Source organism: Fusarium redolens, assembly GCF_020744475.1.
Source record: "Fusarium redolens strain MPI-CAGE-AT-0023 chromosome Unknown BKA55scaffold_21, whole genome shotgun sequence".
In the NCBI taxonomy this organism is placed as follows: domain Eukaryota; kingdom Fungi; phylum Ascomycota; class Sordariomycetes; order Hypocreales; family Nectriaceae; genus Fusarium; species Fusarium redolens.
The window spans coordinates 600,938-619,745 of NW_025763684.1; the positions used below are offsets into that span (position 1 = coordinate 600,938).

An 18,808-nucleotide genomic window follows, 5' to 3' on the forward strand; every position below is an offset into this window, starting at 1 on the left:
GACAGGGCTAGAAAATCGTTTAACCGTTCAAACGGTTTTAGGATGCCCTTAAACGGTTAAACGATTTAACATGCATAAACGTTTTAAACGGAACGAACGAACGAACGAACGAATGAACGAAAGGTATGCGAACAAGCTGTCCCCTGATCGCAAAAGGTTCTGCGTTAGACTTGTATGCTTTCCGGGTGAAGTGTATAATTGCCGTCTTTTCTGCCTCGAAGGTCGCGCCACTTCTCCTTTCCCAGTCCAGTGCCTTCTTGATAATTTCTTTGGTCCCATCACGGTTGCTTTCTACCGTTGGACCTGTTACCCAGGCCGTGAAATCATCCACAAACGCTACCGGTCCCCCATAACATAGAGTACTACAGTTCATCACCAACCCGGCTGCTCTCAGCAAATAAGTACTTGTATCCCTATTGGCAATTTGTGAGCGATGTAAGCTTCGAATTGTGCCACATTGTGGCCTTCTCTGCGGTCTGGTTCTCAGGTTCCTTGCCTTTAACGCGCTACGAAAGTGGTTTGACTCCATGACATACTATAAAATTAACGTTTGATGACACGCAAGTGACGCACTCTAGTGTGGCTGAAATGCAAGAACCCCCTCCCGCATCCTGTCACATTCAGCCCACTGACAGCAGCCACCCACTTTTCGGTCAATGGTTTCACAACACCAATGAAAGCTTACCTCCTGAGAGGTAGTCAGTATTTTAGCGCCGATCGACGCTGACCAAACTTAAAGTTAGCTGCGCCGCAATTTGCGGGCGCGGTCGTCGCTTGGAGGATAGGTTCATGGATCTTGCCTGCTGAAGGCGCCCATCAATCCCACTTGCCCATATCGCACACCCCCCTCTGACATTTACGAGGCATGCCATCCACGTATTGAGCCGTATTGAGGAGCACTTCAGCCAACCTATCGCCCGGTATCAGTGACGAGATAGAGAATTTACCAATTCTGAAGTCAGCACGGTAGGAAATGGTGCCGGGCTTATCATTCCGCATGCTCTTTGGGAGAACTGCGGCCAGAGAACAGCTAAAGTTAGCCCGCCTTTGGCCTCGAAGATCCAAGCCTGACCGCCAGCTCACAGGCGTCGTGTTCCGTTAAGACGCCGATAAGTGGCACCGAGACCAACACGACTACCCCGATGGACAATCCCAACTCAAGGGATCGTCTTCATACGAACAAGACCCTTCGATCGCGGAGTATATGCAATGCCTCCAATCATACCTCTTCTAGTTCAGCAAGTTCCTCTGCGATTTCCATTCCTCTGGAAGCTGCGTCCCAGTCGCCCTTGGATACCGCCTGGATTTGGTTGGCCAAGAACCGGTTCCCCCGAGACTGGCAGGAGACATTCAAAGCACTTAACATCCATGGAACCCAGTCCCTGGAGCCCGAGGCTGGCCGCGGCCGTGGTAACTCTAACCAGCAAGTATACCCTAAACTCGCCCGAGAATGCACAGATAGCGGAACCGGTTGGGGCCAGCCGAGGGAACGAGAGGAAGGGCAACTAATGGGACAGCTTATTCAAAGCATCGTTACCGGCCGGTCGGCTGAATCTACCAAGAGCTCGAGTTCACACGGCCGGAACAAGTCTTCCAGTGGTGGGCATGGGAACAATCTACCAAGCGCTGGAACCGATCCTGATCCCAGTTTGGACCGGCCCGGTTCGAGCTGGGGACCAGGTCCAGAAGACAGGAACGACCACCAATCACATCAACGATCAAAGACAATTAACCCTGTACGGACGTATGTCCTTGCTACCATGGACTATTGGCACTACCGAATGTGCGATATCACCGAAGCGGAGACGGCGGCCGACATTCGCCAGGCCGTCTGTTTGCATCTGGGTTTGGGAGACTACAAAAATTCCTTGCTGTACCTTACGGAGGTTGGCAGGTTTGATCATGCCGATCCTCTAGATGACCAGAAACTTGTTACCACCAAACAGATTAGGGGAGATCCAGTGGGAACTCTCAAGTTCTTCGTCACACCTCCAGCAGTCCCTCCCGTGACCAGCGGCCTTACAGCAAACCCCAACGTGCCAGCATCCTTAGGTTATTTGGCACCTGGACTTGATGGCTCGAAACATAATCCGCGGCAGCGGTCAAGTACTTCACCCCCTACCTCCAGGTCTAACACATCGACGGATAACAAGATCGATGAGAAGGCTCTCTCGCAAGAGGCAACCTCATATCGCGTTGAGATGGAGAGAAAAGAGCGCGAATATCTTGCGATGCGGAAGCAGGCAGCAGCGAAGGGTAGCCCATTTAAGTCGGTTGGTCCAGGCATAACAAGCAACAGAGTTGTTGATTTCGATCAACCTCGAAGCTCGCTGTCCCCTCAGAGACCGCCTCCGGCACCGCCTACTAATGATGATAGCGACGACGATTCCGATGATGGCTTGTTCGCGATCTGTCTGGCAAATCGAAGCAAGGGCAAGGCCTCTGCTGAGAAACAACAGGGACATGACGCAGTTGACCACGATAAGCAGCCCAGTCTGACAATGAATACTTCTCGGGCTGAAAAGGGCCTTTCAGTGTCCTTTACATCTCCACAGTTTATGCCAAGCGCTGTTACACTTAACCCCAACCACGACGGCGTAGGACTTTCTCGTAAACCACCAGCAACCCCTCGATCCGACTCCAGGACATCTAGTGAGAAGGACAGCAAGTTGAGCCGACGGAAACCGTTCATCGAAAAGGACGTTTGGGTTAACCGTCCTCCAACGGATGCCCTGATTAACAACCTCGATGACTTCTTCCCTAACTTGTATCTTGATCAACCAGTTCTAGAAGAGGGAGAGGGTGGGGAGATACTTCCATCTCCTATCGCCGAGGCAGAAGAGACCTCTGGGGGCGCACCTAAGGCGACGCCCGAGAGAGCGCAAGGAGTTCCCGCAGCTGAACCCCCTACCGATGGTCTGCCTGCCGTTACACCCAGCCGACCGCCCTCTCTTTACAATGAGAACGATACTCATGGTTCTGATGAATCTACTCTTAAGGCTCCAGAACGACCTACTCCTGTGGCACAGAGAAGTCTCGGCCGTTCTAGTGGACTTGACCGCATGATATCCATTCGTGAAGTTGTCCGTGGCGCTCACGAGGGCAATACACGTATGGCTAGCACGTCTCAGAGCAGAGGACAGGCCTCCGGCAACATTGTGCAGTTCCGCCCGGATCGACGTGGCAGCATGATCACGCCCCAGAATCCTCAAGATACCCTCCCCAAGAGGCAGACAACATTCCGCTGGTTCAAGGGTCAACTCATTGGCAAGGGCACCTATGGTCGTGTGTACCTGGGTATGAATGCCACTACTGGTCAATTCTTGGCTGTCAAGGAAGTGGACATCAACCCCAAGGCTGCTGGTGGTGATAAGCAGAAGATGGAAGAATTGGTCGCGGGACTGGACCATGAAATTGACACGATGCAGCACTTGGACCACGTCAACATTGTGCAATATCTCGGATGCGAGCGCAAGGAAACAAGTATCAGCATCTTTCTCGAGTATATTTCTGGTGGCAGTATCGGATCATGTCTCCATAAGCATGGCAAGTTCGAAGAATCCATTGTCGCGTCTCTCACCCGACAAACGCTCTCCGGATTGGCATACCTGCATCAGGAGGGTATTCTCCATCGAGATCTGAAGGCAGATAACATCCTTCTGGATGTAGATGGCACTTGCAAGATCAGTGGCTTTGGTATCTCTAAAAAGACAGACAACATCTACGGCAATGACAAGACGAACAACATGCGAGGCTCGGTGTTCTGGATGGCTCCCGAGGTCATTCGATCACAATGCGAGGGATACAGTGCCAAGGTAGATATCTGGAGTCTGGGTTGTGTGGTGGTGGAGATGTTCGCAGGCCAACGACCATGGGCCAAGGAGGAGGCGGTAGGCGCCATCTACAAAATTGCCAATGGCGAGACGCCACCGATCGCTGAGGACATCCAAGGAACCCTTGGTCCGCTGGCGGTGGCGTTTATGATGGATTGCTTCCAAGTGTGAGTGCTTTCGGATAAGGATTTCCCTGTTATTGATGATTGGCTAACAACGAACTAGGGACCCCTTTGATCGTCCAACGGCAGACGTACTCCTCTTACAGCATCCATTCTGCGAGCTCAAACCCAACTTTAACTTTCATGAGACATCATTGTACGCCAAGATTAAGCCGATGCAATAGGAAGGTGCGAAACCATCCCAGTAAGAGGGCTGCGGCCTGGAAGAGAGGGGAGGCATTTTTAGTTTGGCAATTTTTGAGGGGGATATCATACAAGCTTCTAAAGAGAGCGAGGGATAGGTATAAGCATGAAGGAGACAGAGATGGGCGTTCTTTTGTTTGGCTGGTGTCCTTGAAGCTGCTCTGCTCGCACTGAGTGATGATTTACACATAAGGGGTAATTAATGGGATAACATGATAGCCCCGATAGTGTGCATGATAGGATACAGGGTTTTATTGTGACGCGGCTATGTGTAGCTAAATGATGCCTACTACTGTACAAAGGACCGTCCGAATCCCGCCGCATTATCTACTTTTCGTCCGTGCCAACCTTGGTGACCCCTACTGTACCAATTACCCCCAGTATCAGGTCCGGATACACGATTTGATGAAATCGTGGCCCGTGCACGCAACGCACCCCTATCACATTAGATCAGACGGTTTATGTCACGAGCCCTGATTCTCTGATGTGTCTCATTGGATGTGTGTATGTTCTTGGTTGGGTTGCTTCCCCGCTCTAAGTCCCATATACATCTTTATCCTGGGGTCCGACTGGAGTATCACTGCTATAACGATCGCACGCCCCATTATGTAAAATACACAACGTGACAAGATCACCAGTTTTGTTGGATGAGTGATAGCGCCTCGATAAAAGAAACGTGTATTTTGTGGGTCCCCGGATATATCAATACCGGGTGGGGGGGAAAATACCTAAAAGGACAGAACAGAGACAGAAGAAGAAGGACGAGCTCCTGGGGACTAGATTGATCCTCAAGTGTGAAAATTAACCCCATTTTAATTGGACATCAACCCCACTCGCGTATCTAACATGTTTCTGCTCCATAATCCATTGAATTCACCCCATCGTGCGTATCCAACAGAATCAGGGCTCGTAACACACATAGCTCGCCCTTGCATCATCAAGCGTCATCACCTCTTCCTTCTCCCCCCTCCTTTCCTATTCCACGTCTTTTATCCCTGTCGTGAATATCTAAAGGTTTTCAATCACCTCTTCTGCTTCTTTTTACTGTTTGTTATTTTTGCGCCATTGCTTATCTTATTGAACACGTTCTCGACTGGTTGTGTCTCCATCAAATACCACACAATACTCTGCAAAAGGACACTTGGAAAGAACCTTAATACTCCTCGCGATAAGATACCTTTGCCGAACAGCAACTTCATCGAACAGTTGCGCAATTTAGTGGACATGGCGACCTCACATTCTTCTGCTACATCGACCACTCCGTCGCGCAACGGCAACGGTCGTGTCACATCACCAGACACGACGCCTTGCACATCGCAAGCGCCTGTCGCAACCCCACCTAAGAGGCACCCGCACCGCATCTACCAGCCAGCCAAGAATTCCCTTTACGACGTCTTTCAGCAACATGCTGGCACGGCGCTCTTTGTGCGCCCCATCTGCTGGACTGATTTGCATGCTCAACTCCTCGGTGTGAGATGGGAGGAACTACCACCATGCGATACACCTCAGCCTACGATATCCCCAGCTACGCCACCTTCGCGAGGGCATCTCAGTCCGTCGAATACAATCATCATTCTTAGCAACGCGCTCACACAGATTCTTCTGCCCGACCCGATGCACCCTATCTTCACCTCCATTGCCGTCAAGACAGCCCTCATGACACTATGGCCTAAAGCCTTTAGCAAACCGCATTACTTACCCGAATTCCATCTATACTTTGGCGGTCTCGTTTATCGTGATGCTGTGCCCGCGCAGATCATGTGGAATTTTCCCTCTGATGAGATGAAGTCTTCCTACTCTTCCTTCAGGTCAGTATCAACGCGGCCTGCCGAATCCTTCAACATCTCAACACAGTTCCCTCCAGGTCAAAGCCATGCTGGTCTACCCATGGTTTGTTATGTTGGCAAAACCCAGCTGGCGTCAGTCCGAAACAACTCATTTCGCCTCGCATGTGGCCCGGGGAGATCATGGAACGAGCCCGTGTTTCGTCTCCAGCAACTCAGGGCTCGCATGCTCGTGCCTTCAAATTTGGATCACGATGCACACTTCGTGGGCATATTTTTAGGGATGGCGCAGAAGCATTTTTACCCTTCCCCACTTATCAATGGCAGACGCGACTCACGAATATCCCCAGAGCAAGGCATTCCGCCATGCCCTAACTTTCACGACCTCAAATTGAGGATCCTCACCCACGATACAGACACATTGGAGTTTATTGTCTACACTGGATACGTAACAAAGGAATTTTTGGAAAAGTTCCATGATCCGTTCAAAGCCCCGCTCGATGATGACGATGCTGCCGTTTCAGGCCTCAAGATCGAATACACAAGGGTTCCTATTTGGCCGATTCTAGGGCTACGAGAGAGACTTGGCAAAGCTTTAGGCCAGGAGGTTGTTGGTGCTTTTAATCCAGGCGATATAGAAACGTGGGAGAAAGAGCCCGAGTAACAGCGGCGAGAAGCGCAAGCGAGAGGTCCTCTGAGTGATTAACAGTAGCTTCGAGGAGGTGTTTGATGACGAACCGGAAACGGTGTCAAAGAAGCGCTCCCCGAACTAGATTACTCCGGTCGGTGTGGTCATCTGGGAGTTGGAAGTTGCGAATGCATAGAGCGAACAGGGCCTAACGCCAAAAAATGATGGTTTGGTGGTGCAGACACGCCCTAAGACCGAAACTCAACCATCAAGCCCTCCGTGAACGGATGATATGACTTGGAACCGGCGTGCGAATATGGAACTATGATACCATGGATACGAATGCGATGGTTCAAGGGGTGTTTTATGATGACTGCTGAACACACTATGGCCATGCCCGAAATTATCCTTTTCCCGCCAACTGTGCTCACCAGAGGCCATTCAGCTCTATCTCCTACGTTTTCATCACCATTGCCGTAGAGAGATTTCAAATGGATTATTTCATGGATAAACAGAAAATACCGAATTGACCAGCATGAGATGAAATAAGGAATTGGGGGTAACTTAGAGTGTGGAGTAGGCGGAACGGGGAGCTCCATAGGATGGGTTCGTACGGGGAAACCTTGATGATGTTGCCACTTGCCTAGGTAATGCAATGCTAGTACCCTCGCATGGGTATCGCCAACTTTTCGAACAGCGTATGCCCCGCCCTCAACAGACGGCCCTCGATTCGGCCAGAACTTCGGATTACTCACCCAACAAGTAACATTCCAGGATAGCGATAGGATAAGCTATTCCCGTCGCTGACCCCTAGCATGAACGCAAACGTCTTCGAGCCGTAAAAGCACGATTAAACCACCAACAAAGCCAGGGGGAGACGCCCAGAACAACAACATAAAAACTTGATCAACCTCTACGACTGTTAACAGCTCATATATTCGCTTAAATGCACTCAGTTTATGATAATGCTGAGGAAAGGATAATTGTATGAGTAGTAAATGCAGTGGCTTGATAGATCGTGACAGAGCTCCTAATAGTCCAGACCAAAAACTGTACTATTAGTCCAAACTGCAGTCTAGACTAATAGTCCACGGACCATTGGTCCAGTTTGCGTCTCTCGGGCTAAACTGACGGTCCAGTCCGAGGGTCGCAGACTAACAGCCTGACTATTAGTCTGTCCCCAAGATTTGGGCGACTCAGAAAAAGTTTTTCCAAATCTATGGCTTGGTACAGAGTGCCAATTCAACTACGCGATCCAACACGTCCAACGCGTCACACGCGTTTGGGGAAAATTTCGAAGTTATGCTAAGATATGTTAGCCGGTACTGCCCAGCACTGCGTTAATATATGGCAAACCAAGTACCTTGCAGCTTAAACTATCGGCCTAACGAGACCCCACAATTACATGTTTCGACCTGCTCAACAGCAACCTAATTTTATTACTTTGTGTCGCAGGGTAGGCATTAGTAATCTAGCTATATGCTTTAAGTAACTCTGCGGGATGGAATACCCCGCACAAGAGATAACTTAAGACATCAATCAACACATTTGCTGCTGCTCATCATATTCACTCTAACCCTTTAAGCACACTCAGTGCAACATCTCATTATGCGGCACAAGACTGCAGCAGGTCACTCGCCCCGGCGTCGTCTAGGCGCACAGGACCTGTGTGCTCGGGGCACAGACCCCCCTGTCAGCAGGCTAGGGGCACAGCCCCCTGACTAAGCATTTCCCGTTGAATTAGAAATTGACTGAATGTACTAACGCATTCAACGGAGCCGACAGCTACCCTTTGACTGTGATTATTGAAATAGGGACGGGAAGGGCTAACCAAATTATACACAGCTATGACAGCCGGAGAATGTTCAATGGCTTTGCTACCGAGTGACCGTCTAACACCCATGACTTCCAACAATGATACAATCTTCTGTGCGCCCACTAGCTAAGTGCAAAGCTTCTTGTTCCCTACTGTCTGCTTCTATTCTCTCCCAAATGTCTTTGACGCCTCTTCTTCTATTGGCCAAAGGATTGTCTCCCATCTCCTCGGCGACCTGGGCTTCAATCCGCTCATCCTCCGCCTTACTCCAATCCAAATACGCCATCATCTCCTCTTTCGTCCATTCTCTTGATCCTGTTGACGTGATACAGCGCTTGGACATCTGTTTGTAGTCCAGGCACCACTCGTAGCTCTGTTTGTCATACCTGAGTGGGAGCCCCATCGCCCTGCGATATTGTTGGTTCGTCTTGATGCTGCCAACTGGCTGCACTGCGTACCACGCGCTTCTTGCAGCAACATATCTTTCATATATTTCCTGTGGAGAATCGTACCTCGGTGGTGATGGCGATGGCCGGCCAAGCGAAGGGGGTTGCTCATGAACAGGAGATCCCGGCCGCTGAGAGGCGCCACCGGGCGAGTCTTGCAAGGTCCCAGTCATAGTCTCCGGCTGATCGGCGAGGACTGCCGGTGCCGCTGTCATTGCCGATACTTCTGTTTCTGCCAGTGCCTTTGCCTCTGCTGCTACCTTTTCCAAGAGCTCTTGATGCCGCAAGGGACATGCCTTCGAATTCATTTGGTGACCGACTTCATGGCATTTGCTGCATTTTGGCGGGGCCTTTGCCCTTGCTTTTCCTGTAGTCGCAGCGGCTTCAAAGGAGCTTGGTAGTCTTTTTGTACTTGATTGTGGCAGATTTGATATAGTAGCCCTTGCATCTATGCGAGTGCGAGGCTCCAGAAGTAACTGTTGCTGCCCTGGGCGCTTCAGATGCCAATGCTTGTGGAAATGCTCAAGAAGAAGAACTTGGCCTTGTTCTTGTAAGGTCTGAAGTAGGTGAGCGCAAGGCAATCCCAGTGTACGCATAAAAGTACCAGTGCAGCGAGGCAGAGGGGTTTTTTTATCCAAAAGCCGCTTTCGTTGCTCTTCAACCTTCCTCAACGCCTCAAAAGATACCCAACCTTGAACAGCACTATACAGAGCTATACGAAGCTCAATTGGTTGTCGAAGTTGCTGTTGGGCTTGATTTGACTGTAGCTGATGGACCTGATTGGTAACAGCTCGTGTAATAGCACCCCAAGCCTCAAATAGATCTAGTGTCGATGTATTTAGATAGCTTTTAAGTAGACTATGAATACCTTCCACACGAGAAGTAACGACAGTACCAAAGTGAAGATGCTGATCAACCCAAGCTTTTACAAGCTTCTCCTTGTGAGGGTTTAGCCACGTTGCATGCAAATATCCAATCTCATTGGCGTAGGCGGGTAGATATCGCTGCTCAAGCTGCTGAACCCGCTGATCAAAGGTTACCTGATCAGCTGATTGAATGATTAAATGCCACTGGTTATAGAACTCTTGCCAGCTAAGAAGCTCTGCCTCGATTGTCTTTGGATCTGTTCGGTGTTGAATAAAGGCCGGCCGACAATAAGCAAGGACTGCCTTATTAGCATGCCAAAGGCATAATAGAAGGACTGCAGATGGAAAGCAGATAGCAACTGCATTTATACAAGCTAAAGCACAGTCCGTAATAATGACAGACGGAAAGCTTGTATTGCAGACCTCATATAAAGACTTCAGTCGTTCGAGAGCCCATTGGTAGTCTTGTTCCTCTTCGCCGCTGAGGAATGCAAAAGCAATGCAGAATGATCGTTGACAGGCATCAACGCCGATAATGTCGAGAAGCGGCATGCCATACCGATTCGTCTTATATGTGCAGTCTAGAAGAAGAAGGTCAGGATATGCTTGCAGATAGGTAAGTGATTCAGGATGAGCAAATAAAACTGCTGTAACCCGTCCTTCACTATCTACCTGCATACGATTCCAAAAGCCTTCTTGATCTAGCTGGTTAATAAGAGCATGCATTGTGTTCTGGCCAAAGCGAGATGATCGTCGAGCTTCTGCAATGCTGTTGGAGATATCCTTCTGAGTTGCAATGGAATTTGAATGTTGTCGAATATAGGTTCTAATCTCTTTTGAGCTGATTCCAGCCTTTGTAAGATTGCTGATTGTTGATTTATCGTCTTTCGAGAGCCTTCGAAGAACAGGATGAGCAGTGGGATGGGTGCTTGGCGTGTGGTTATGTGTAGCATATTGACTATCCGATCGATGTCGTACAACCCAGCCAGATGCATCGGGTAACTCCTTTGCGGTGATAGAGAAGGGGCAGAGGGTGCTTCGAGTGCAGGTTGCTCGAATACGGCTTCTTGAGTCGCTTGGAGGCCGACGGGCACGATCGCAAGTGAAGTAAACTGTAAGTCTCCCAGACTTGCCTTTGTTGGACCTTCCGGTAACAAAAGCATAGCCTCGTGGTGCTGCCCAGCGATTGATCGCTTGGAATAGATCATCTCGAGATGCATATGTATGCTCAGGAGGTAAGCAGTCATCCGGAAATTGATCCATTTAAGTTAATTGATAAAATGATACCGAGATCAGGATAAAGATGCTTAGCCCCTGAAAATCGCTCCCTCAACATCCCATAAATGATGAATGCTTAGTCAGGGGGCTGTGCCCCTAGCCTGCTGACAGGGGGGTCTGTGCCCCGAGCACACAGGTCCTGTGCGCCTAGACGACGCCACGATCTCAACGATCATATGCTGACGTCACACGACTGACACCGTTCTTACCCCACAACGATTCGAGGACCTTAGCCGCTCCGCCGAACCCCACAGACGTGCTTTACTGCACGATTGACGTTTCAAGACTAGATGAAGATGAGGCTAGGCTCTCAGCCGGGACGATCCGAGCGACAGTGGAGAACCAAGTCCGATCCGAACTGGATAATCCCACGTGGCGATGCCGAGCGGTGACTAAGGACCCAAAGAACCCCCACCGCGTCAGGATCACCTGCAGGGACGAGAGCGAGCATGAGATTGTGAAACGCGTAGCGGAAACGAAACTGGCCCCAGGAGCCCGGATCCTACGAGACGACCTGTACCCTATCAGGGTGGATAATGTCAGCCGTATTGCGGTACTAGACGAGGAGAACGAAGTTCGAGTTGAGATCACCGAGACGCTCGGCCGAGAAAATGACACCGAAGTTGCCAAGGTAGCATGGCTCAGTAAGAGAGACACCCCCAAGGCGTATGGCTCGATGGTCATATATCTCAAAAAACGGTCAGAAGCTAGGCGGTTCATCAACGAAGGATTCTTTGTGGCTGGAGGAGAATCCGGTACTACAAAGGCGTTTGAACGTCGTGACCGCCCCAAGCAATGTTACAACTGCCAAGAGATCACGAGCCATAAGGCCTATCAGTGTGATAGACCACAAGTTTGTGGAAGGTGCGCGCAAGAAGGCCATCACCACAGTGCATGCACAGGAACGATTCCGAAATGTATCCCATGCGGCGGCCCCCATGAGTCATACAGCAGAAGCTGCCGGAAGCTTTATCCATTACAGCATGAATAGCATATTCCGACTGTTTCAACTGAATGTCAGAAAGCAAGGACCGGTACATGATAGTTTAATGAACGACAAGGACATTCAGAATGCAACCGTATTAGCCATCCAAGAACCCCAAGCACGGAGGATTCAGGGTAGGCTATTAACAATACCGATGGGGCACCACAAATGGGTCAAGATGGTGCCTACGACAGAGAGGGAAGGTAGATGGGTGATTCGGAGTATGCTTTGGGTGAACAGGGAGGTGGAAGCCGAGCAGGTGCCGATAGACTCCCCAGACGTGACGGCAGCGGTTGTTCGGCTGCCAGATCGTCTGGTCTTCACGGCGTCTGTCTACGTACCTGGGGGAGACGCCCAAGCTCTACAGGACATATGCGCTAAGCTCCGTAAAGCTATTAAAGAGGTGAGACAGAGATCGGGGAGAGCGGTAGATCTGGTCATCGCTGGCGACTTTAACCGCCACGACCAGATGTGGGGCGGAGACGATATATCAGTGGAGAGACAGGGCGAGGCGGATCCGATCATTGACTTGATGAACGATTTCATGCTTAGGAGCCTCCTTCGCCGGGGCACAAAGACATGGCAAAGCGGAGACTACGAAACAACCATTGACTTGGTTCTGGCGTCCGAGGAGCTTGCGGACGCAAACATCAAATGCGCGATACATGGTACGGAGCACGGGTCGGACCATCGCACGATAGAGACGGCGTTCGACATTTCAGTCCCGGCACCGAAACAGGAAGAAAGACTTCTGTTCAAGAATGCACCCTGGAAGGAGATCAATAGTAGGATTGTGGAGACGCTGAGAGTTAGGCCAGTGGGAAGCACGGTGCAGCAGAAAACGGACAGGTTGATGTCGGCTGTGCTAGAAGCAGTCCGAGCACTGACACCCAGAGCCAAACCGTCGCCATACGCAAAGCGGTGGTGGACCCATGACCTCACACAGCTGCGGCATATATACACATACTGGAGAAATCGAGCCCGAGCCGTAAGGCGTGCGGGGCAGAATGCTAAAGGTCTGGAAAATACGGCAAAGGCTGCGGCGAAGCAGTATCACGATGCCATCCGACAACGCAAGAACAATCATTGGAAGGAGTTTCTGGCGGATAACGATAATATCTGGAAAGCAGCCAAGTACATGAAGTCTGGGGATGAGGCAGCTTTTGGGAAAGTACCGCAGCTCGTTAAGGCAGATGGAACAGCAACAACGAGCCATAAAGAGCAAGCCGAAGAACTGCTAGCCAAGTTCTTCCCGCCATTGCCAGACGCTATCGAAGACGAAGGACCGCGACAACAGAGAGCCCCAGTAACGATGCCCGACCTGACTTTGGAAGAAGTGGAACGTCAACTGTGGGCGACAAAATCATGGAAGGCACCAGGAGAAGATGGACTACCAGCGATCGTCTGGAAGCAAGTCTGGCCGTCAGTGAAACACGACGTCCTCGCCATCTTCCAAGCATCACTGGACGAAGGCGTGATACCAGACCAGTGGAGACATGCTCGAATCATCCCACTCAAGAAGCCAGGTAAAGATGATTACACGATTGCGAAAGCGTGGAGACCAATCTCGCTTCTCGCTACGCTGGGTAAGGTGTTAGAGTCGGTAGTTGCTGAGAGGATCTCCCACGCGGTAGAGACTTACGGACTTCTTCCGACCAACCATTTCGGTGCGCGGAAGCAGCGATCAGCAGAGCAAGCCCTCATACTTCTACAAGAGCACATCTTCTCAGCATGGCGCTCACGGCATGTCGTGAGTCTCATCAGTTTCGATGTCAAAGGAGCATATAATGGCGTATGCAAAGAGAGGTTACTGCAGCGGATGAAGGCGAGAGGGATCCCGGAGGGTCTCTTGCGATGGATCGATGCTTTTTGCTCCGAGCGGACTGCAACCATCATGATTAATGGGCAAAGCTCTGAAAGCAGACCTCTACCACAAGCAGGACTTCCGCAGGGATCGCCCCTATCGCCGATACTGTTTCTATTCTTTAATGCAGATCTAGTGCAAACTCAGATCGATAAGAATGGTGGGGCTATTGCATTTGTCGATGACTACACTGCGTGGGTATCGGGACCGACAGCCCAGAGCAACCGGAGAGGAATACAAGCAATAATTGACAAAGCTCTCGACTTGGAGAGACGCAGCGGCGCGACATTTGAGGCGGAAAAGACGGCGATCATGCATTTCACCAGGTACACAGGGAGGGTAGACTCAGAACCATTCACTATCAAGGGTGAGAGAGTCTTTCCGAAGGATCAGGTCAAGATCCTGGGTGTCATCATGGACTCGCGGCTTCACTACAAACAGCATATCGCAAGGGCAGCAACGAAGGGTTTAGGAGCTGCGATGGAACTGAAACGACTGAAGGGAATGGCTCCCTCGACAACGAGGCAGCTTTTTACAGCCATGGTAGCCCCTGTGGTGGACTACGCCTCCAACGTCTGGATGCATGCGTGCAAAACAGTATCGGCGTATGCCATCCATCGAGTACAAAGAGTAGGAGCGCAGGCGATTATAGGGTCCTTTACAAACGTGGCAACGGCAGTAGCCGAAGCCGAAGCGCACATAGCGACCATCCATGAACGGTTCTGGAGAAGAGCGAGCAAGCTGTGGGTAGACATACACTCTCTACCACGAACCAACCCGGTCCGGAATCTCTTACGAGGAATCAAAGCCTTCAGACGCTTCATATCTCCACTCAGGCGTATCGCGGATGTATGCAGAGAGCTACCAAAGGATACCATGGAAGTCATCCAGCCATTCACCCTCGCGCCATGGGAGGCACGCCTACAAGTCATACTGAACAGTCAAGGAGAGGAAGAAGAGGACAAGAACAAAGAGCTAGCCAAAGCAGGATGGGCGGTCAGGATAGCGACAAGCAGCTCCGCGCGGAATGATCTGGTCGGCATGGGAGGAACTATCAGAATCCCCATATCCGTGGCAAGAGCCGGCAAGATCAGCGAAACCTTTTCGGTCACCCTGGGTACGAGAGAAGAACACAACCCGTACACGGCCGAACTGGCAGCTATCGCTCATTGTCTCAACCACCTGCCAGAGATGAAGTATCGAGTCATTGTGATCGTGACAAGTAACAAATCGGCTGCACAAGCTATAGGTAACCCTCGCCAGCAGTCAGGTCAAGGGCATATACGAGAGATATATGATGCTGTAGAGAAGCTCCGAGGAAGCGGCAACAGAATCAATATTATATGGCTACCCTCTAATGGTGAGCTCAAAATTCAAAAGACAGCCAAGATGTCAGCCCGTCATGCAACGGAGCCATACATGACGCCGCAGAGAGGAATGACCAAAGCGAAGACTACAATTCTCAATCGAACGAGGGCAGATCTACGAACGGAAAGGAAGCTACCAGATGGAGTTGGCAGGCATTCTAGAAAGGTTGACTCAGCTCTGCCTGGAAAACATACTCGCCTGCTATACGACCAGTTGTCATGGAAGGAGGCCAGCGTGCTTGCGCAGCTCAGAACCGGAATGGCGCGACTGAACGGCTATCTATATCAGATCAGGGCAGCACCGACGGATGAGTGCCCATGTAGGCGGGCAAAGGAAACGGTAGAGCATTTCCTCTTTCGATGCGTGAAATGGACGACACAATGCAAAGAGATGTTTCAGTGTACGAATGAGAAACGCGGCAACCTCTCTTTTCATCTGGGAGGTAAGGCAGCATCAGACGGTCAGGAATGGACGCCAAACATGGACGCAGTACGAGCCACAATCAGATTCGCGATCGCTACAGGTCGCCTAGAACAGAGACGACAGGAACACCACTAACCTAGCAACATTTTATCAACACCAACCGATAACCTACGACGCCCTCAAATAGTCAACAGCAGGCACCGCTTCAGCCGCCGAAGATAGGAAACTGAACACTTGGAGGAATTGGGCCTCAAGTTGACCTGCTACTACTAACACCAAGGAGGACCAAGAAGAAGAGCGATGACTAGACTGGAAGGAACAAGGCGAGAATCGTATGGGCTTGACGAGAGCAAGGCAATACCTAGCGAAGTGTATGTACCTTTAGCTTCAGAGCCCATTGGGCGTTGGCCTACCGGGCGTAATAGACTTGCATTGTATTATTCTTCATTCTGATCGCAATTTCCCAACCGTGCACGTTAGCAAGATCTCCCCTACTGGCCTTCATTGCGGTAGAACGCGAATAACGCAAGAATCGATACCCCTCTTAACACCATATCCTTACAGGTTTAGGTGAGTGGCCCTGCTCGAATGATACTAAATTATTGAGCGCGAGAAGAGTCGGCTCCAAGCAATTGGGAATGTAGAATGGTAAAATAGCTGTGCGATTTTTCGCCCGAATCCTGTATGACACCTGTTGAGCTGAGTTGATCGAATGGTTTGCATCGGCTGCATAGCCTATATACTAAAGCGCTCTAGCAAATTAGAAGACCAAATGATCATCTTGGTGTTGATTGAGTTATGTTTCTTGGGACCATATACAATCAATAAAAAAAAAATTATAAAACAAAATTGAAGTGACCCCGAAATCATGAAAACATGCGTTCAGCACAACGCCTCACTTCGTTGCGCAAGGGAGCCAAAGATACGAAACAGACACAAATTGCCCCAGCATTTACATAGATCGCAGCGTTACACCTTGGGTGGCGCGGCGAGAGGACATGAGTCTATCGTTAAACTGCTTCTAGACGCAAGAGAAGTCGGTGTTAATGCCCAAGCTAGTGCCGTCATCGCCGAGCCGAACGTATCTTTCGCCATATTGATCAACTTTCGACCACCTCTTTCGCTTCTTAACGAATTATTCCTTCCATTCCAAGCCTCATGTTCCTTATGCGCATCTCATCAGTATTGATGATATCTAAGATCGTGTCGAGGCCCATTCAACAGCCTATTAGCAACAAGACCCCCAAGCGTTGACTTTGCCAAAGTCCACTTGCTATGTCTATGTGCATATCCATCATGCCTCGCGTCTAGCACCGCCGCACCCACCGCTGCTGTTGCGACTCTCGTTCCCTTAGCTCCAATCCACTCACCAGGCTCTTTTCTTAGACGGAATACCTCCACGGCAGCGGCGTCGATAGCTGCGTTGATGGCATGTTTTAGCTTGCGTTGGGAAGCTTGGGACTGCTGCTCGCTTTCGTCGCGTCTCTTTCTACCGTGATGATGGGCTCTACCCTGATGACGGGCTCGGCGGGGTGACACTGGGCGGCTGCGGCGATGGTAGTAATGTTGTCGATCGACGGACTGAGCACGCCTCTTCTCGGAATGAGGAGTCCCAGAGCGACAACATCGAGCTGGATCCTCCAGGTCAAAACTTTGGCGACTTAGAGACCTGGTTCTTGGCCTGCCTCCGTGTTCGCTGCAATAGGCTTTGTCATCCGAAGAATCTGGATAACTGCCGTAAGGTGAACTCTTTCGGTGTCGCCGAGAGAACAGAGTATGCATGATTGGTAATAAAATTAAGTGAAACCTTTTATATTATGCATAAGTTATGCCACTGTCAAGAGAAATTCGCAATTCCATCCTTCGGCCTACCTTAAATATTGTCCCTCCAGCCCTTGGGGTCATCATACAATCACGTGCCAAAAGTCTGACAACACCAACGTGTCTACCCCGCTTCGGTCAGCATCACGAAACATCATCAATTACTTCAACGAAGAGAATTATATACTCAATGGCTTCTACGCCATGCGATTTTGGTGTTGAAATAAGCGGAAAGCGCCAAAGAAATCATGAATTTACTCCCGAGCAAAGAGCAGCTATGGTGGCGGAGATATATGCCGGCAAATCAATGAGACAAGTTGCAGCCTCTTATTTCACTGATCCCGGAACTGTCTCCCGGACAATCAAACGGTGGAAAAAGACTCACAATAACGCCTCTAGGCCACGCTCTGGGCGTCCTAGGAAACTCAGCGCTCGGCAGATTATATCTATACAGTCATTTATCAAAAGAAATCGCTCAATTACATGGAATAATGCTTTATTAGAGCTTGGTGTTGAAGTGTCTCCCCGGACACTACGTCGTCGATTAGAGCGTTATTGGCGCCGCAAATGGAGGTCAAAAAAGAGGATTAAACTGTCAAAAGAGGATGCAAAAGAACGGCTACAACATACGCGTTTTTGGATTCATTATATCGAGGAATATATAGTGGTAAATTGTCTTTAAAATCAACCCCTTCTAACGCTGACTTTCCCTGAGATCTGCTTCACCGACGAGGTCACGGTTACAAATGCGCCGAACAACCCTGACGCCTGGGTCTTTCGCCGACCTAATGAGAAATACCGTATGGATCTAGTCAATCTACAACAGCATGTTAAACCGACTATTTCTATGATGTTCTGGGGAGCTATCACTAGAGACAAGCAGTCTTATTTTATTCCTATGACACGGGATAAGACGGCAAAGAAAGGAGGTTATTCCAGCTGGTCTTATCGAAAGGCGTTAACGGAAGGTCTTCTCCCTTTTCTCGATGAATTTGATCTATTTCAACAGGACAACGCCCGGATACATACAGCTCAACCATCGATAGATTGGCTGCTGTTACATGGGATTAAACCCATTAAATGGCCGTCTCATTCGCCTGATTTAAACCCTATAGAACACATCTGGAAAGCTTTAAAAGCCAAGCTTCGAAGGATGCATCCTGAATTCATCAAATTAAAGAACAACAAGGCCGATAGAGCGAAGTTGATCAGATGGTTGCAGGAAGCGTGGGCAGCCTTGCCTCCCCACCTGATTTTGAAGCTGACGACTTCTGTGAAAAGTCGCCTTCGCGCTGTTATTCGCGCTAAGGGTTGGTATACAAAATATTGAA

The 18,808-nt window shown here is 50.0% G+C and overlaps 4 protein-coding genes across 4 annotated transcripts; 3 read left to right on the forward strand and 1 right to left on the reverse strand.

Annotated features, from left to right (window-relative positions):
* The first annotated feature begins 728 nt into the window (after nucleotides 1–728).
* On the forward strand, nucleotides 729–4,521 carry BKA55DRAFT_654168 (uncharacterized protein). Its single transcript, XM_046197388.1, has 2 exons — nucleotides 729–4,000; nucleotides 4,059–4,521. Exons 1-2 carry the CDS (start codon nucleotides 1,143–1,145, stop codon nucleotides 4,177–4,179), a joined length of 2,979 nt encoding a protein of 992 aa, XP_046043482.1. The 5' UTR covers nucleotides 729–1,142; the 3' UTR covers nucleotides 4,180–4,521.
* A 901-nt stretch (nucleotides 4,522–5,422) lies between these two features.
* Nucleotides 5,423–5,878, forward strand: BKA55DRAFT_454277 (uncharacterized protein; the record flags this gene model as incomplete). Its single annotated transcript, XM_046186068.1, has 1 exon — nucleotides 5,423–5,878. A coding segment is annotated over one exon (456 nt), but the record flags the coding sequence as incomplete, so codon positions are not given.
* Nucleotides 5,879–5,980: 102 nt separating this feature from the next.
* BKA55DRAFT_524988 (uncharacterized protein) lies at nucleotides 5,981–6,646 on the forward strand (the record flags this gene model as incomplete). Its single annotated transcript, XM_046188749.1, has 1 exon — nucleotides 5,981–6,646. The coding sequence occupies one exon, from the start codon at nucleotides 5,981–5,983 to the stop codon at nucleotides 6,644–6,646; it is 666 nt and encodes a 221-aa protein (XP_046043484.1).
* A 9,719-nt stretch (nucleotides 6,647–16,365) lies between these two features.
* BKA55DRAFT_582543 (uncharacterized protein) lies at nucleotides 16,366–17,517 on the reverse strand. The gene has a single exon (XM_046194127.1). It carries the CDS (start codon nucleotides 17,436–17,438, stop codon nucleotides 16,836–16,838), a length of 603 nt encoding a protein of 200 aa, XP_046043485.1. The 5' UTR covers nucleotides 17,439–17,517; the 3' UTR covers nucleotides 16,366–16,835.
* Nucleotides 17,518–18,808: the final 1,291 nt, after the last annotated feature.